Source organism: Chinchilla lanigera, unplaced genomic scaffold (assembly GCF_000276665.1).
Source record: "Chinchilla lanigera isolate Chin_1 unplaced genomic scaffold, ChiLan1.0 scaffold00044, whole genome shotgun sequence".
Lineage (NCBI taxonomy): Eukaryota > Metazoa > Chordata > Mammalia > Rodentia > Chinchillidae > Chinchilla > Chinchilla lanigera.
The window spans coordinates 7,718,206-7,736,335 of record NW_004955445.1 but is presented as its reverse complement, the minus strand read 5'-3'; the positions used below and the strand labels follow the sequence as shown (position 1 = coordinate 7,736,335).

Here is an 18,130-nt window from a genome sequence, read left to right as displayed (position 1 = left end):
GTCAAAGAGTGATTAAACACACACACTTTGCGGGAGGCAGTTCTGGGCCTGGCGCTGCTGTTTTCCGGCTGTGTGTTTGGGGCAAGTTACTCAACCTCTCTGAAGGACATCTTGTATGTAAAATGGGCACTGAGAGCGTCTGCTCTGTGGGAGCTACCACAGGGAAAGGGTTCAGCTGTAGGTAACTCCGTGCGGGCTACTGTGCTTTGGGTGTGGGGCAACTCCAGCCAGGGCCAGAACTTGGGGCAGCAGACAGCATTGCCTCTGAGCTCAGGCCTTAACGGCGCCTGCCGGGATGTGGCTGAGGAAAGAAGACAAGGTCAGGGGCAGCCCAACCTTTCCATAAAGAGCCAGACTGTAACCCTCTCAGGTTGGAGCGCCCACTGTAACCCAGGCCTTAGGCGGTATGCAAATGAGGGGGTGTGGCCAGCAGCCCAGACTGCTGATGGAGGAGCCTGTCTACCTGAGCGGGACTCCACCAGGTTAGAGACCCACGGAGAAGAAAAGTAAGATGTGGAGTAAAATGTGATTTCATTTTTATAAGTCAGCTACTGACCCCAAACTTCCCTGTGTGTGTGTGTGTGTGTGTGTGTGTGTGTGTGTGTGTGTGTGTGTGAGATGTGATTATGCAACCCGGGAGAGAAAAGAGAAAGATCCATAGTAGATTGAGAAAGGAAGGCCACACAGGTAGGACAGAGGAGATGGAGGAAGTGTCAATCTAAAGCAAAAGAACTAAGCCTCCAGAAGGCTGTTTTCTCATGGATGCAGTTAGAGATCATGACATTAAAACTGTACTTAAGAAATAAATAGAACAGGGCGTGGTGGCCCATGCCTGTAACCCCAGCAGTCAGGAGGCTGAGGCAGGAGGATTGCTGTGAGTTCAAGGCCAGCCTGGACTACATGGTGAGTTAAGGCCAGGCTGAACTACACAGTGAGACACTGTCTCAAAAAAAAACCAAAAAACCAAAAAAAACAAAGAGCCCATGATTTAGAAAAGAAGCTTCTGCACGAGCTTCTCAGAGACCAACATAGTGGTGAAATTCAGACAGCTGCCGCTAAGGCAGCAGGATGCCTGGCAGCCTTTCCACGGGGTGGCCCTTGGACAGTCACACGTCCCTGACCTCAGTGTGCCACGGGAGCAGCTAAAGCACATGCGTGTTTATGCGCTTACTTCTGGGCCCCAGTGAATGAGCATGACCATGGCTCCTGGTGTGGGAGCCATGCGCTGGTGGGGAGGCGGGGCGCCAGGACCGGCAGGGTCTCTCAGCAGCGCTTCCCCGCCCTCTGCACTGGCCACTGCCCAGCCACCCATTGAGGGCGAGGCGCACGGAGCTGGCTGGGCCTCGCCTGCCTTGCGTGGCTGGCACAGGGATGGGCTCCAGCCGGGCCCCACCCGCCCTGCTGACCAGGGCCTTCTCCCCCAGAGCCAGGGCAGAGTCAGGAAGCGTCCCTGCCCCTTCCCGGCTTCCAGCCCCTGGCACACGGCTCCCCCCGCCCCCGCAGTGCCCCTCGGCTCCGGGGGAGGAAGGGCCCTCAGCAGCGGGCCAGGGTCCTTTGTTTCCAACTTTCGCAAGGACAGGTGGGGTTTTGCACGAGGTGGCAGGCGGAGCAGGAGAGGAGGCTGGGAGGAGCCGCGCAGCCAGGGAAGAGGGATCCTGCTGCTGGAGAGGCACAGGCCCACTCGGGGACTCTGATTGCATCACGGGGTACGATACAGGATACCCAGCTGGAATTTGCGTGTCCCAGACAGTGAGCAATGTTGTAGGACCAGTACAGTAGTTCCCAAAGGTCCCATGGGTGATACTAAGAAATCATTTGTTGTCTCGGAAGCCAGTTCTCTGGGCTATTTTTTGTTATGTTTGTTTGCGTTGCTTTGTTTTGTTTTGCTGTTAAGCCTGGCTCTGGTGAGAAGGCAACAAAGCCTAGAGTGAGTGAGCCTCGCGCTAGACTGTGGGGTGGGGGTGGAGACCAGTCTCGAAGATACAGCTCTAATGCTGGGGAAACCGGCAGGGCTCTGAGTGTCGGAGAAGACGTGCAGGCTCCCACAAGGGCAGTGTCGGGGGCCACCGTGACACCCTGGAGAAGCGGCTCCCCCTCCCAGGCAACATAAGCCTCTCTGACCTCAGGGCACCTGACTGCAAAACTCTACAAAATAAGACCATCTAAGGCAGGCATGGGCCACCAGCACTCAGGAGGCTGAGGCAGGAGGATCACTGTGAGTTTGAGGCCAGTCTGGGCTATACAGTGATTTCAAGGCCAGCCTGAACTGTATAGCAAGACCAAAAAAAAAAAAAAAATAGGACTGTCTAAAACCTAGAACACAGGCAGCTCCATTCAGCCGCCTGCCTCAGGTTCTTCTAGAACCAAGAGGAAGAGGCCAAGTGGCCCTGCTACCATGCACTCTGGCGCCCGCTTGCACTATTCTGCCAGTCAGGGCCAATGTGACACTCCTTCACCTCAAAACCCAGGGCCCTCCCTGAGCCTCTGAGTCTGGATGCCTGGGGCAGGGAGGGTTCTCACCAGCCTGGAATTCCTGCGGGTGTCTGTGTGGCGTCCTGACAGGAAGTCCAGCTCGGCCTGCTGCAGACACAGATACTCCCTGCAATGGAGACCAAGAAGACTTTTCAGTGGAAAAGAGCAAAAAAGGAGAAGAAAGCTGCCCGCCGATTGCATCCCCGGACCTGGCCGAGGGCTCTCGGGTATCCCTGCTCCGTGGTTAAATGCGTATTTTAAGGACAGGCGAACTGACACCCAGGGGCAGCAAGTAACCCAGTCGGGGCCACATGGCAGCAGGGAAGCTGAACACAGGCCTGAAGCCATGCCGTGTCCTCCAGGGCCCCAGTGTCACCGTCTTGTGCCTATTCCCCGGCTGCGACCCTTCTGCCTGGACGCAGCGGCTGAGGACCCTGGAGAGGCCTAGAAATCACACTGCAAGCACAGGGGAGGCTGTGGGTGGGACACGGGTCCGGACACAGGAGTAGGGTGGGGGCCCATCTGCTCCAGTGTGGATTTGCTGGGTCGCCCCAGGAAGGTCACGCACCCTCCTCAAATGAGGAAGGGGCAGCTTCTGCCGGCCCGTGCAGAATCAGGCTCCCCGGGACCAAGGGGGTGGCCACGGCCCAGCCAGGTCTCGGCAGGTGGTCCTTAGGGGAGCCCAGATGCTGTCCAGGGACATGGGCCCCTCGGGGACAGACTCCCCGCCTCCCCACACACCCAGGCTCCCGCCGGTGCAGGCTGAGGGCAGTGTGTCTGGGAAAGGAGGGCAAGGGCCGCCCTGGTGTGGGGCGCCAGGCCCCCGGAGGCCAGGAGTCAAGGCCCAGACATGCAGAACACCAGCGGTCACAGCTGCTGGCACTGTTAATGCTGTGACAAGTGAGTGGGAGACGCAGGGCACTCAGGGTGTGGGGCAGGAGCGGATGTCCCGGGGAGGAGAAGCAGGATCTGGTCCGGCAAATGCTGCGCGCCAGCTAGAGCAGTGGGGGGCCCTGTGCTGCCGGAGCGGGGAGGTGCTGCTCAGCAGGAACCTGGGCATGGGGTACACGGAAGGGTGGCAGCGTGCTCTGGGGCGCCCCCTGCTGGACCATATGGGAACAGGAAATGGATCCAGAAAGGCAAGTCGGGGGCCCAGGGTCACAAAGGACCCTAAAAGCTCTCCCGGGGCTGGGGGAGCTTGGGAGAAACAAAAAGAAGAGGGGACAGAGAGGTGGGAGCGAAGGGGCTGTGAGAGCAGCGGGAGGAGGAGAGGCTGTGGCCTGAGTGCCTGCTTCTGCCAAGGACACGGTGCGCAGGTGTCCCTGAGGAGTGACACATGGCCAAGCCCCTGTCCTTCCTCAGGGCCAGCTGACTTTCCCTTCACAGGACCTGACAGCGGGGTGGGACACAGCGGAGAGCCAGTCTGCGAGGAGACAGGAAATGTGACAGTCTGGGGACCTTTGACATGGGGCAGCTGGGGGTGGCTGGAGCCACCGCGGCGTTGCCATGTTGGGGTGGAGGTGGCACGAGCCGAGGGTGACACCATCTGCCTGCCTGAGGAGCTCTGTCCCTCTCCCTGTAGGAGGGGAAGGGAGGCTTCGGGGACAGATCCCCCGGGGTGAGGAGGACCTGGCCCTGTTGCCACCCTAATAGGCCAGTTGTGCCCTCTTGGCTGTCCCTGGGTCACCCCACTTCTACCTCCAGAACTTGGGGTCTGCTTGGCTTCCCAGCAGGTGAGCCCATTTGGTCATGAAGACAGGGTGCAAAACATCCCCCCCATGCTGCCCTGTGTTGTGGTACATGCCTATAATCCCAGCACTTGGGAGGCTGAGGCAAGAGGGTTGCTGCAAGTTCTAGGCCAGCCTGGGCTACATAATGAACTCAAGGCCAGCCTGAACTACCGGTATATAGTGAGACCCTTTCTCAAAGGAAAAAAAAAAAATTCCCTCCTCGCCATTTTAACTTTCTTGCTTCATGTTATATATATTTTTAATTACAAAAGAATGTACATCAGGTGTGGTGGCAGCCCAGCTACCTGGGGGGCGAACGCAGGGGGATTGCAAATTCAAGCCCAGCCTGGGCAATTAAACAAATCTTGTCTCAAAATAAAAATAAAAAGGGCCAAGAACATAACTCAGTGGTAGAACACTTGCAGTGTACATATGGGGCCCTGGATTCAATCCCCAGAACCAGAAAAAAAAAAAAAAAAAGTATCGTTTGAAAACTATTTACCCTAAACTGTGTAAATGTTTAACCAACTCTGCTTCTTTCTGGAGGTCTTACTAAAGCCGAAGTCAGATCATATCCTGCCTCCGCACAGAACCCTCCATGGCTCCCATTTCTTCCAGGCTGAACACTGGAGGCCTCACCATGGTCCCCAACCCCCGCTCTGCAGCCGCCGCCCTCTGCCTCGGCTCCTTCCCTCAGGCCTTTGCTCTCTGCCTGCTGTGATCTGGAATGTTCCCCCATTACCTGCATGGCTCGCTTCCGTTACCTGCATGGCTTGCTTCCTCTTCTTTGCCCACATGTCACCTTAGTGCGGCCCGGCCTCCCTTAAAACCCTCCCGCACCTCCCCGCCCGGATTCCTGGCCCTCTGTGTCCCGTGCACCACCCCACATGCCTGCGTTTACCTCTGCGTTGTTTATGGTGTGTCTGTCCCCACTGGAGTCAGCGCCACAAGGACAGTTTTGTCTGTTCTGTTACCTCCTGTACCCTGCACCTCAATAAATAAATATTTATGACTGACCTCCCCAATCTGGCCTCTGCCCAGATCTCTCCTTTGCAGGCAGAGCCCGGACTCCTTAGGCTGCACCAGGGCCTAAGCCGCCTGAAGCCCTGTGCGCCTCTCACGGACAGACCTGCTGCGCTCCCTGAAGAGGCAGGGGGCGCCAAGGGGGACCCAGGCTGCACTTACTTGAGGCCACACTTTAGGGCTTCGAAGATCTTCTTCACCTGCTGGGGCTTGGGCTCCAGGCTGGTGGGCGCCTTGCGCAGCGTGCCATAGGCCTTAGAGTACTTTGCAGGTGATCTCGACCTCACAGAGTTCTTACTGGTCAACTTCCTGCGAGAAGGGACGAGGAGGGAGGTCAGGGCGTGGCTCAGGATGACCCCGCCCTGGGGCAGGCACTTTGGGAGTCAGGAAACCTGGCTGGGTCCCAGCCCCTTCACCTCCAGCTTTCCTGGGAAACTTGAGACTCTCTGAGCCTCAGTTTCCTCATCTGTAAAATGAGAGGCCTGCATTTGAGAATTACGGGATGAATCATGAAAACCTGCAACCTGAAATGAACTCACAGTGAGGACGCAGTCAGTCAGCCGCAGGATCGGTGTGGTGGGGTGGGCCAAGTCGCAGCCCGTGTCTGTGCAGGGGTGGCCACTACTCTGCCCCAGCAGTGCCCTCTGTCAACAGTGCCAGGATTTCCCTCGGGGCAGCCCCAGCTCTGCCTCTTATACTCTCAGGGGAGAAGGTGCCTGTCCTGTGACCATGCTTGCACACATTTCCATCCACACTGGTAAACACGGGTGTCCCGGAGCAAACACAATTCCCAGGGATGGTTTAGCCAATAAATTCCACCACCCCAGCCCAGGCAAGGCATGGGGCAGAAGTCTGGTCAATAACTGGCCAGAGATTTGGTTCAGGAGTCCGAGGAGGAGAGGGATTCTTTCTGCTGGCGTTGCTAACTTGAGGAACATACTCCTCTTGCCACCATGTAGGGAAAATAGATCCAACACCAAAAGAAGCAGATGGAGTCAGACCACACGCATACATGAGCACATAACAAGGAGTTCCTGGATCCAGCTATTCCTGAAGGTGGACCTGCCTTTGGACTTTGCAAATCTATGACCCAGTTGGCTCTCTTTTCAGCTTCAACCAGTTGGAGCTAGGAGCATGGACTGCATGATCCTAGGAATTAATACCTTCCAGTAGTGACAGCCCATGGGAGACATACCAGCATCTCAGGACTGACCACAGCAGTATGGCATCAGGTTTCAGTGGCACCTCGGCCTCTGCCTAGGGTCCTATAGCTCCTGCAGGAGGCTGGCGGACCAGGCTGGCTGGCAGACTTTGCTCCCCACAGCTCTGAAGAAACCCTCAGACGCCATGCACAGAGAATCCTGGTTGGATCTTCGGGTCCAAGTTGTGCATGGATTTGGGTCCCAGCCAGCCTTGTCCAGTGGCTGCCAGGCTGCGTCCTCATGAACAGATGTGCATGGAAATGACTTGTAGTACTCACTTTGGGGCCAGTTCCTAAAGGGGAGCTGCCCGGCCTTTGCCCCAGGTCCTCCTTTCTACAGGTGCCGGAAGCTGGCTGCAAGCACGGCCCAGGTCCCCACAACACGGCTGAACATGGCGGGGTGGGGGCTACAGCAGCCTCGGGGGGTTGAGCGCCACCCTGCCTCAGCCACTCCCTGGTCCTGCACAGCTAGGCCAAGAGCAGAGTGACAATTCTTATTCAGGCATCTGCATTTGGGCGTTCTTTCACTAAAGCAGCTTCACCTTGACACTACCTAAGGTTCAGCTTTGTCATCTGTAGAATGGGGGAAGGACAGACTATACACCCGAGAGTGGTGCTACAAATGCTATGAGATGCCAGGTTCTGCATTGGTACAAAGGGGGCACTTAGTAGGTGCTTTATGAATGTTAGCCAATGCATTGTTTTTTAAGGCATTTGTTTGTTTGGTTTGGTTTGGTTTGCAGTGCTGGGAATGGAAGCCAAGGCCTCACACATGCTAGGTGAGCGCTATACCACTGAACTACCTCCCCAGCCCTTTTTTTATTTTAAGACAGGATCTTGCTAAGTTGCCCAGGCTGGGCTCAAACTTGCAATCCTCCTGTCTCGGCCTCTCGAGTAACTGAGAGTACAGGTGTGCAGCACGGCCCCTGGTTAGCTATTATATTAACCATCACATGCAACTGTTTCTTTCCCCTTGCTCACAGCCTGGGAAGTAGTAGGTGCTAAGTTAATACCAGCCTCACTGAAAGGGAAACACCACCTGCCACAAGGCGAGCCTCAGTCCAGTGTCAAGAAGCTTGTAGGTGGCAGAGCTGGAACCCAAACCCAAACCCAGGCACTTCCTCAGCGGGGACCCAAGGGACCCGGCCAGGGTTCTCTCGGGGCACCAGGAACACCTGGAGGACTTGTTCGGCTCAGACTGGGGGCCCCACCTCCACCCAGAGTGTGGATCCAGCTGGCCTGAAGGGAGAGCCTGAGATTTTGCATTTCTACCTGGTTCCCAGAGGCATCAGTCCTCCCAGTCCCCTAACACCCCTTGAGGGGCTGAGGGTTTCCCCAGGCCGGTAGCCTCCCAACAAAGAGGCCGCGCTGGAGTCCTCCCGGCTGCGCTTCGAGACTCTCAAGGGCTTGGGACACGTGCGTCCAACAGGCCCTCGGCCGCGCCTTCTCCCGTGGTCCCGCCCTTGGGGTTCAGTCCGTAGGAACAGCTGAGGACTGCTGTCTGGAGAGCCAGGCAGGGGACAGCAGGCCAGCGCCCCGGCCCCAGCCCCAGCTCCTTCGTCAGCCCTGAGAGAGGAGCCATCAGGCCGCCGCCCTGCCAGGTCCCCAGAAGGCTCATGGGGAGGCCAGGCTGTATTTCCGGCTGGGCCAGATGCTGCACATTCCGTGCATAGACATGACGCCACTGTTTACTCTGCTCAGGGCTGTCCCCGTGTCCCCTGCTGAGCCAGATGGCCCTCGAGCCAAGCCCGTGGTTCCCACCACAGCTGCACACATGCGTCACAAACTCACGTACCCGGGACCCAGGGCCTTCCTGCTGGGAGCTGTACTGCCTGCTGCTTAGGGATGTGGGTGCTGGACCCTGAGCCTCACCCTAGCCTCAGTTTCCCCATCCGTGAGGGAGAATAGAAGAGCACCTGCCCCAAGGAGCCGTCGTGAGATAGCCGTTTACTGAACACAGTTGCTAAGCAGCTGTGATACACAGCCAGCACCCTAGGGGCTAGGGGCAGAGCAGGGAGCAAAGCAGACACATCACCTGCCCCATGAGCGGACGGCCAGCTGGGGAGACCAAGGGAAGGGGCAACAAGCGCAGGCTCTGGAGCCCAACACTGAGGTCTGCGTCCTGCTCTCCCACAAACAGGCTGTGTGACCTTAGGTCAGTTATCCAACCTCTCTGTGCTTCGGTTTTCTAATCTGTAAATGGGAACCAGAGCAAGGGTTGCTATGAGAGTCACCTGGTCTAAGAAAATACAAAGGACTTCAAACAATGCCCCGCAAAGAAGTGCCACACATGTATTGAGTTAGTCTTGTCAGGTGGTACCGAGAGCCAAGGAGAAAACTGAGGTGGAACAGGAGGTAACGAAGTTAAAGAGGGGGGACAGGGAAGTCCCCCAGACAGGGAGCAGGGGAGCCGCGTGCTGCGCCTGGAGCTCGGGGCGCGAAGCCTGATGCCCTGTTACTGCCCAGTCACTATTCACCACAGCTGCTGGCATCCGCAGAGCCCATGACAAGTAACGTTTTCCAAGGCCCGAGGGCCCCCTCCCTCCTGGGCCCCATCACCCACCTCTTGGATCGCGCCCTCCACAAGGTCGCCATCTCCAGGTGCAAGCGAGTGGGCTCTGGGGGCTCCGGACAGGGACGGCAGGGGCTACTCAGCGGCCAGCTCCCGGGGTCCTGCACCCTGGGCCCGGCGCCCTTCCCATCTACCTGTGAGCTCGGAGCCCAGCGCCCTGTCTGGAGTCCCAGGGCAGGCCCGGCCGGCCGGTGATGCGCGCGCAGCCTCCAGATGGTGAAATCAGGCTGCGAGTCAGACCCGGATGTCACCACAGTCGGCCTGGAGCAGCCTCCAGGGGTGGATGTGTCACTGGCCCAGCTCCGAGAGAACTCAGTAAATATTAAACAGCCCCCGGCACGCCAGACAACTCCTGCCCCGGTGCTCACGTGTGGCCACAGAGCCGCCCTCTGCCTGCACTGCTGTCGCCAGCCTTGGCACTGGCTGCGGCTGGACCAGCTGGGGAGCCCGATGCAGCATCCACCCAGCCCCAGCCCTCACAGGGCCGCGCTGAGAGACTCCGGGGTCAGAGCAGAGGACAGATCGCACAAGGGGCCATTTCCTCCCAAGCAAGGTCTGACTCCTGGGGGCCGTCAGGGCCCCGAGCTCGGAGTGTGCATACTGAATTTTCACACCTGTGTGTCCCGGGAGACCCAGGGGAGGCACTGCCAGGGAGGTGAGGCTGTCACAGGGGCTCCTGGCTCAGCAGGAATCTGCCCAACATCTTGGGAAGGGGCAAGGCAAGGCAGAGGTTAAGGGCAGCTATGTCAGCTGAGGAAGAATGGGACCATATCCGAGTCTGACCCCCACCGCTACCACCCATAGTGCCTGAAAAATCAGAAATGGTCTTATTGTAGCAACCATTCACAACTTAGTATAAAATTCTGCCATGAGATTACTTCCAAGAGAATTCTCTGTGGACTGAAAAGCTGTCTATGTCAAAGTGGGGGTAGGGAGGATTAGGACAACAGAGGCCTCAAACTTTGGTATCTATAAACAGCCTTGTTCTCCTGCCAGAGGTCAGTTTCCTGACCCGCCCCAGAGCGGAGTGCCTGGACAGCCTGGCTGTTTTGGCCTGTTTGGGTTACCTGGGAAATAAGGCCAGAAGGTGAGGCCTGAACTCCAAGCCAGGCCATCCAGCTGGAGCCCAGCGGGGAGCGCCAGGGATTTAGCCCTGGGGAGCAAGATGGAGACAGGAAGTGAAAATAGATGCTCTTTCTCCCTGGTACCTCCTTTCTCACCCCTGGGCAGGAGGACAACAGAGGCTGAGGCCCCAGGAGACCTGGGCTAACTGGACCCAGCCTTCAGCTCCCTTAGGGGAGACGGTGAGGTCCAGGACATCGACAGCCATCAGGGCCATCTTCCCTCAACATGGACATGGCTGGGGCTGGGGATTTAGCTCAGCGGCACAGCGCCTGCCTGGCAAGCGCAAGGTCGTAAGTTTGGTTCCCGGTACCGGAAAAATACAAAACAACAAAAAAAATGGACATGACTGACATGGGCTGGTGACCCCTGAGCCTGAGTGTCAGGAACTGGACCACCTCTGGCCTCTCCCCACCCAGAGTGCCAGGGGCATGGCGTACTTTATGGGAAGAGCTCCCCTGCGGGGCCAAGTCCCTGGGCCAGGTGGCCTGCACAGCTGGTCCTCCAGCCCGGGTGGGGACACCAGCGTGGGGACACCAGGAATTCCAGGAAGAGGCAGCTGAGGGGCAGCAGGACCCTGGCCGATATATCTGCAGCCTTCGCAGCAGCACTTCTGCGACGCTGACTGTGTGCTGTCCCCATGGGGCCCGCACACGTCCTGCCCACAGCCTGCACTCCTGGGCACCGGGTACTCATCCCCTGGGTCTCTGGCTGAATCTCAACCCCTCTGAAGTCTGCTTAATCCCCCTACTGAGAATATGTTTCAATTCTCTACAGCCACCAGGCCCCGCGGGTCCCTCTCCTTCTCCGACCAGGGTCCCACCCGCTGGCTGCTTCCTCCCCCTCAAAGCTCATTTGCCCCAAGACCTCGGCACCTGCTGTCCTGTCCGCCTGCAAGGCCTCCCCAGCCCCACGTGCTCAGGGTCCACTTCCTCCGTTCTTCTGTGTCCCTGTCCCAGCCCTGCGGGAAGGCTGGCTCTCCTCCCCCCACCCTCTCCTGGCCCTGCAGAGCCCTTACCATGGCCAAATCTGCCTTGGTTATCATCAGCTTGGTTGCTACCACCCCCAGGAGGGTGCTGTGCCCACAGCCTGGCTCAGCATAGGTCTCCATATATGTCTGCTGAGGACCAAGGGACTCCTCAGGGTGCTCCCAGCTGAGACACCAGAATTCCAGCCAGGTGGAGGTGCGCCTGTCCCCCAAGCACCCGAGCACAGCTGGTATGGGGCAGCACATGCAAGGTGAGTGAGTAGAGGGGAACCACGGGACTGGGTCCCCTAGGGAGGGTCCACTGTGTGGCCATTGAACCCGGGGCTGGGGAATGTGGGTGGGGCCCTGGCCTGCCGGGGCTCAGAGCCCCTCATGGGGGGTGAGTGACACCATGCCCTGGGGAGAAGCAGCAGCAGAAGCAGGAGGGACCGGTGCTCCGGGTAAGACCCGCAGAGGAGATCGGTGTCTGACTGCAGGAGCAGGGAGGCGCTGGCCGGGCTGATCGCAGGGCCTTGGCCCTGAGGGCAGGGGCTGCATCCTGAGTAGTAGGGGACACTGGCGTTCCAAGTAGGGCTGTGGCATGGGGGACACAGCTGATCACTCACTAACCAGCCAGGTTCTGCACCCTGCTGTGACTGGGAACCCCACTGTCACCCACCCACTTAGACAGGTGGAGGTTTGGGGCCCTCATGATGCTAGAAAGTGGCCCCCCAGGAGGAAACGGCCACCTTCCCCAGGGATTCTCTCCCCAAGTCTGTGCGGTAGCCCAGCCTGGCCAGCACCTCTCATGAGCTCCTGGCCTGTCCCCCCCGTGGGGACCACACCTCCCTACCAGAACCCTCCAGCACCAGCGTGTGCCATTGTCTTGCCAGGAGTCACCGAATTGTACCTTCATGACAACACATGAGGAAAGACATGACTCCCATTTTTCAGATGAGGAAGCCAAGGCTCAGAACTTGCCCCAGGTCGCAGAGCCAGGATAGCTGGCCCCATTTCCTAGGCTACCAAACAGGAAGAGCATTCCTTCCTAACCTCGCCCCAAGGACACTGAGTTCCAGCTCTGGAGCGGTTTCACTGTGTGACCTTGGGCTAATTGACTCACCTCTCTGAGCCTGTTTTGCCACATGAGCCTGATACTTCAGCTAGATCGACTTCAGAGCATTTGAAATGATATCTGCCTGGATCTCAAGGAAATTATAGGTTTCTTCCAGCCATGAGTATGTCTGTCCGTCCGTCTCTGTGTCTGTCACGGGTGGGCCCTGTCCTTCCCATCTTTCCAATTAGCCCCGACCCCAGGTTGGGGGGGGGACTTACGCAATCCTCCAGCTCTGTGTGCTGCTGAAGCCCGCGAAGGAGGCGCTGCGGCCCACGGCCCCCACAGCCCCGGCGTCCCGAGGGGACAGGAACCGCACCCTCACCGACATGGCCGTCACCTGCAAGGAAAGGACAGATGGTCAGCAGGCATGGCCCCCTCCCGAGTGTGGACTGTGAGACAGATGCTTCCGCTGTCCCCTCTGGGCCTCACCCCAGCCCCACCTCGGAGGGCAGCTGGTACTGTCTCAGGCTCCCAGGGGAGAAACCGAGTCTCCCCGAGGCTGGGGAGCTCAGGATTCGAACCCTGGTCGTTGCACTCTGCGTGCAGGCTCCTCCTGCCCAAGCAGTGCTGCCCCTCCGCAGGAGTCATGGGGCTGCACAGTGAGGCCCAGCCCTCACCTCCACAGACACACCAAGGACCATTGTGGCCCAGGATCTGCAGCCACGTGCCGTGGCCCTGGCTCCTGACCCAACCACGGAGGTGACCAGAGCTGGGAAGGCTGAGCGGGGTGGGGACAAAGGCGGGGTGAGGCAGCAGGCGCCGCAGGGTCACAGGCGGGGGTGGGGTGCAGAAGGATGATGATGCGGAAACAAAAAGGAGTTGTGGGGCCAAGAGGCTGGAAGAACACAGGTCCTGAGCAGCCTCGGAGCCCCGGGGAGGGCTTTGGCCGTGCAGCTGGGCAAGGGCAGCTGGGAGCCGTGGGAGGGTTTCGAGCAGGGGGTGATAAAGCCCAGGTCACAGACTCCTCACGTAAAGGGCTGCCATTGCCCCAAATCCCTCGTCCTGTCTCCGACCCAGGCTGCAGTGAGGCCAGCCCGGGACCCTGGCTGTCTTCTCCGTTTTCCAAACCATCTCCAGGTTGGAAAGAAATGCCCCACATCCCTTCGGAACATAGCCCTTCTGACCAGCATCTTCCAGCATGAGCAGTCGGAAAGTTCTTCCTCATATCTAACCTAAATCTCGGGTGCTCCAGTTTCATCCTCCTCGGCCAGGGAGCTGTCCACCAAAAGGTTCTAGGGACCCTGCTACGCAGACCAACGTACAGACAGCGCCACCGCAGCAGGCCTCCTGCACACACATTCGAGCCTGCACCCGCACAGCCTCCAGCGTCAGACCTGGCGGGCAATGGTCACCTCCACCCAGCTGTCAGTCCTGCACCCTGTTATCAGCCACTGCCAGGGCTCAGAGCTCACGTTCAGCACCTCCAGTAATCTGTGTGCCCCCAGAAGCCTTTGCCTCCCCTTTCCCCTTGCCCCAGAGTCCCCATAAGCAGCCCACAGGGAAGCGTCAGAAACAAAGAAACCAGACCTGAGTTCAAGCCCTACCACGCCCCTGGCTGGGCTCCAGGCCTCAGTGATCACAACTGTGAAATGGGAATTTAGAAAGTACCTCCTTTACAGGGGGACAGAGGACACGGTGTACCGAGAGCCCACAGTGCAAGGGACACCCAGGAAGGACTCGCTGGCGGCGCACCTGGTGGATGGAGACCCCTAGAGGTGAGCAGGTGAGCGAGGGGAATCAGGTAAGGCAGCCAAGGCAGGGGAGTTAGGGGAGCAACTTCTCCCCCGATGGAAGAAGGTGGGGACCATTCACTGAGCACCTGCTGGGTGGCCACCCTGGAGCTAGGGGCCACTGCAAATCCCATGAACAGATGGGGAAACTGAGGCAGGCTCACGATGGAAGCATCATTTCTCCACTGTTCATTATTAAGTGAGCAGTGACCCCATGCTGAATGCCAATTCAACTTACCTTACTAAAGCCCCTTAGGGAACAGGAGCCACTGATCCCCCTAACTGGATAGATGAGGAAACTGAGGCTCAGAGATGCCACAAAATCAGCCCACAGACCCTGCAGGGAGGCGGCAGAGCCGGGTTTAGAACCCAGGTGTGTCTCGTGGCGAGTTCAGCACTGGCTGCTGTCTATGGTCTCACCTGGCTCTGGGACTCCTGCATGCCTGGGCTCCAGCCCCACACCCCGCCCGGGGAAGCCCCCGCCGGTGCTGGCTTGTGCCTCCTCACCGGAGCCAACTTTGAAATTTCTAGAAATGTTATGAGCCAGTGGACATCGCATTGGAAGCTGAACACCAGCCCCAAGGGAAGGTCTGCACCACACTGGACAGGGGCAGAGGCTCCCATGGGCGCTGGTGCTCGGCTGGTGGTGAACCTCGCCAGCCCATAGCTGCCGTCAGGCCCCGTGCACACCAGGCGGATGGGCAAGATGAGAAGGAGCCACCACCATCTACGGTCATTCCACTTCAGGAGAAAGAGGACATAGCAGCCCCCTCCCCCAGGGCCTTAACAGCTAAGCCAGGTGCTCCTGCTCACGTCCTGCTTAGCGCTAGAGGAGGGCGGAGAGCAGAGCCCAGGCGCTGTGTAGCCCAACGCCAGGTGCCTAGACCTCAAACAGCAGCTGAGCTGCCCATGGGATTGGCTTCCCGGCTGTTCTGGCTTGTGTCTTGATGTCCCCCCAAAGCCTCATGCAGTCACAGGTGGGGCTTCTCAGAGGTGGCTGGATCTAGAGTATGTGACGCTAGGATTGATTCATTGTACACTGCTAGGATTAAGGGCGCTAGGATTAAGGGTGTGAGTGCTACCTGCCCTAAGGGCTGATAGCCTGGATAAGATATAGGGGACAGAAAAAGGCTTGTGGCTTGCTTTTGCTGTCTTCTGCCTGCCACGAACTGTTTCTCCTCTGTGATGCTACTTTATTATGCCGCCCTGCCTTGGAGCCAGCCAATTATGGACTGAAACCCCTACAAACTGTGAGCTGAAATAAAACTTTTCTCCCTTAATTTTGGGTGCCAGATATTTTGTCTCAGCAACGAGAAAAGTAACTAAGACATCGGCCATCCCCTCCAGAAGTCACCGCCCTCAGAGTCTTGCTGGATACTTCCCTGCCTCGGGCGTCCTCTCTGATCCACAGGTCCTGATTCCCTGTAGGTACGGAGGACCTGGCCAGCAGTGTGAGTTCTCTTTCCGCTAAATAGGAGCCAGGGGTGTTCTTTAGTGCCTATCCTGGGGAACCTGGGGCCAGGAAGGAAAGCTACCCAGAGCCGGAAGGTGACAATAATTACCATCACTAAGCACTAGGCCTGAGGCAGGGCAGACAAAGTTTCCTGTAAAAGACCAGGTGATAAAGGGTTCTGGCTTTGCAGGATGTATGGTTTTTTTTTGTCACAACCACTGTTCTCAGTTCTACCCTTTCAGAGCAAAAGTAGCCACAGATGATACGCAAATGAGTGGGCATGTCTGTGTCCCAATAAAACTTTATTACAGAAGCAGCTGCTACTGACACTTAGCCCTGCTTCGAATGCCCACCCTCTTCTGGGAGCCAGCACCCTTCTACCTGCTTTAAGGGCTTTAAACAGTATCACCAAGGGGTTGGAGATTTAGCTCAGCGGCACAGCCCCTGCCTGGCAAGTGCAAGGTTGTGAGTTCGATTCCCGCTACTGGAAAAACAACAACAACAAAAAAAGACAAAAAAAAAACAAAAACAAACCAGTATCACTGAATCTCCCAACACAACGTGAGGCAAGTACCATTATATATCTCCATTTTGCAGATAAAGCAATTAAGACCTGGGGTGGGAGGATGGCTCCTTCACAATCATATCACTCAGGCAGGAAATGGAGCTGGGATTTTTTTGTTTGTTTGTTCGGTTTTTTGTCTTTATCTTTTCTTCCGGTACCAGGAATCGAACTCACGACCTTGCGCTTGCCAGGCAAGCGCTTTGCCGCTGAGCTAACTCCCCAGCCCCGGAGCTGGGATTTGAACCTGGGTACATGGGGCTGCAAAGCCTGGCAACTCATACTAGGCTGTGCTTGCCTCCCCGATGGTGCTGCGGACTTACTCTGCCTGGGAGCCAGACCCAGACAGGGAGGAAAAGGGCCCAGCACAGAGGCGTCCGGGTGTGAGCACCCTGTAGGGAGCGGGAAGAAGCAGCTGCCAGCACCCCCTCCTAGCCGGCCCTGGTGGGCTGGTCCTGTGTAACTAGGTGACAATCCCCCCGGCTGGGTTTCTTGTGGGGACGGAATGGGATGGGATGGCGGGCAGAGTGGGGCCCTCAAGAACCTCAGTGGCCATGATCCCCCTCATGTTCAAGCACAGCCTAGCAGGGGCACCAGCCTCAGAAAGGGAAGCTGCCCAGAAGGTGCCCTGAAGACCCCCTCCCCTCCCACACCTACCTCGCCTGCCCTGGTTGCCATGGACCCGTTAGCTGCTGGGTTGCGCGCACGTCTAGGGAGGGCCTGGCAGGGGCCGGCGTCGTGGTGAGGAACATCAGGAGCCCTGGCGGCCAGTGCTCAGCAGGGCATCGGGGCTGAGCCAGAGACCCCCAGGGCCCCTGCCCCAAGGAGGGAGGCACAGCGGTCACGCAGTTCTCAAACCTTTGGTGGCAGACAGGCTGCCTCTTGTGCCCCTGTGTCCCGCGCCGCCTCTCTCTGACCTGGCACCCGGGAGCCCACACTCAGACCGGCACTGTGGAGGCCCGGCAGGCCGGCGGCAGGGCCTCCTCACACGGGCAGCTGCTCGCAGACACTGGGCGCTGCCCTGGGCCTCTGCCCCCAAGGCGTGGCTGCGGGAAGCAGGGCCCTCCCCGCTCCCACCCCCAAATCTGTCCTGCTCACTGCTGGCCACAGCTGCCCTGCGTGTCCGCCGCTGCCGCCAGCCGGAGGAACCTGCAATTTCACCTCATTTAGAGGTGAGGCTTCTAAATTTAGCGTTGTGGGCTTTTGGGGCTGGGTGGCTTTTATGCCTGACTCCCTCACTTAAGGCTCTTTTTTCTCCCCTCAAATGCCAGCCAGGGGTTCGTTTGCTTATAGGAGTTTCCAAAATAGCATCTTAGGTTTAGAATGAAAGGAAATGGCAAAATAGCCCCAGACGAGGAACGTGCATTTATAAGTATGGAACTGGGCAGGCTGCTCTGGAACCAGACTGCCTGCACCGGGGACCCGAGGGAGCCCGCAGCCCAACCTCTTGTTTCACCAGCGGCGACAGGACCAAGCCCACCTGCTCCCAGGACTCCCCTGGAGCCCACCAAGGTGAAGGGAAGGGCGGGAGAACCCAGACTCCAGCCTGCAGAGCGCACCCTGTGTTGTGTCCTCAGAGAGTAACCAGATGTCCTGCGTTCACTTCTGAGGATAGCTGTGCCCCTTGTGAGCACCCAGCTGCAGGGGCAGTGGCTCGTCAGGTCCTGTTCACAGCTGTGGGCCGAGGCTCCACAAGTGATTGACTGAATAAATGAGCGACTAAGGGGCTTGCAGGTTCTGAGCGCCTACTGAAAGCAGGCGTCGGGCACACAGCTGTGAACTAGTCCTGCAGGAGACATGGTGGCAGTCAGAGGTGATGGGGTTGTGCTGGATGGGAGGCAGCCGAGGCCTGTGGGAGCAGAGAAGGGACCCCTGGCTCAGCCCCAGAGGAGGGAAGACTTCAGATGACCCCTGAGGGAAGGGACCACTCGCTTACAAACTAAACTAGGAAGCGGGGATGGACACATGTGCCAGGGAGGGGGAACGGCGAGTGCAAAGGCCCGGAGTGGAAAGTTGGGTCCCCTGAGGAACTGCATTTGCCTGGCCGGAGCAGCGGGAGTAGCAGGGTTCCCTGAGTGCTAAGCTTGGCCCCAGGCCCTGGTCCCATGGCGGGTGTGTTTAAGCTGCATTAAGAGGCCAGCTGGTGCCCAGGGCCCTCTGGGTTTGGTAATGGTGCCCGCT

General features: G+C 58.3%; 1 protein-coding gene across 6 annotated transcripts in view; it reads right to left on the bottom strand.

Moving 5' to 3' along the window:
• The window catches only part of Fam65c (family with sequence similarity 65, member C), a 67,473-nt gene that overhangs the window by 17,035 nt on the left and 32,308 nt on the right, over nt 1-18,130 (bottom strand). For 5 of the 6 annotated variants that reach the window (XM_013518354.1, XM_013518355.1, XM_013518352.1 and 2 more), the window contains 3 exons: nt 12,423-12,541; nt 5,388-5,534; nt 2,521-2,599 (listed from right to left, as the gene is read on the bottom strand). In XM_013518354.1, the coding sequence (XP_013373808.1) occupies nt 2,521-2,599; nt 5,388-5,534; nt 12,423-12,541 (345 nt within the window). Of the gene's footprint in view, nt 1-2,520; nt 2,600-5,387; nt 5,535-12,422; nt 12,542-16,807; nt 17,109-18,130 lie in introns of those variants that run through there. The other variant, XM_013518356.1, reaches the window with a different exon arrangement.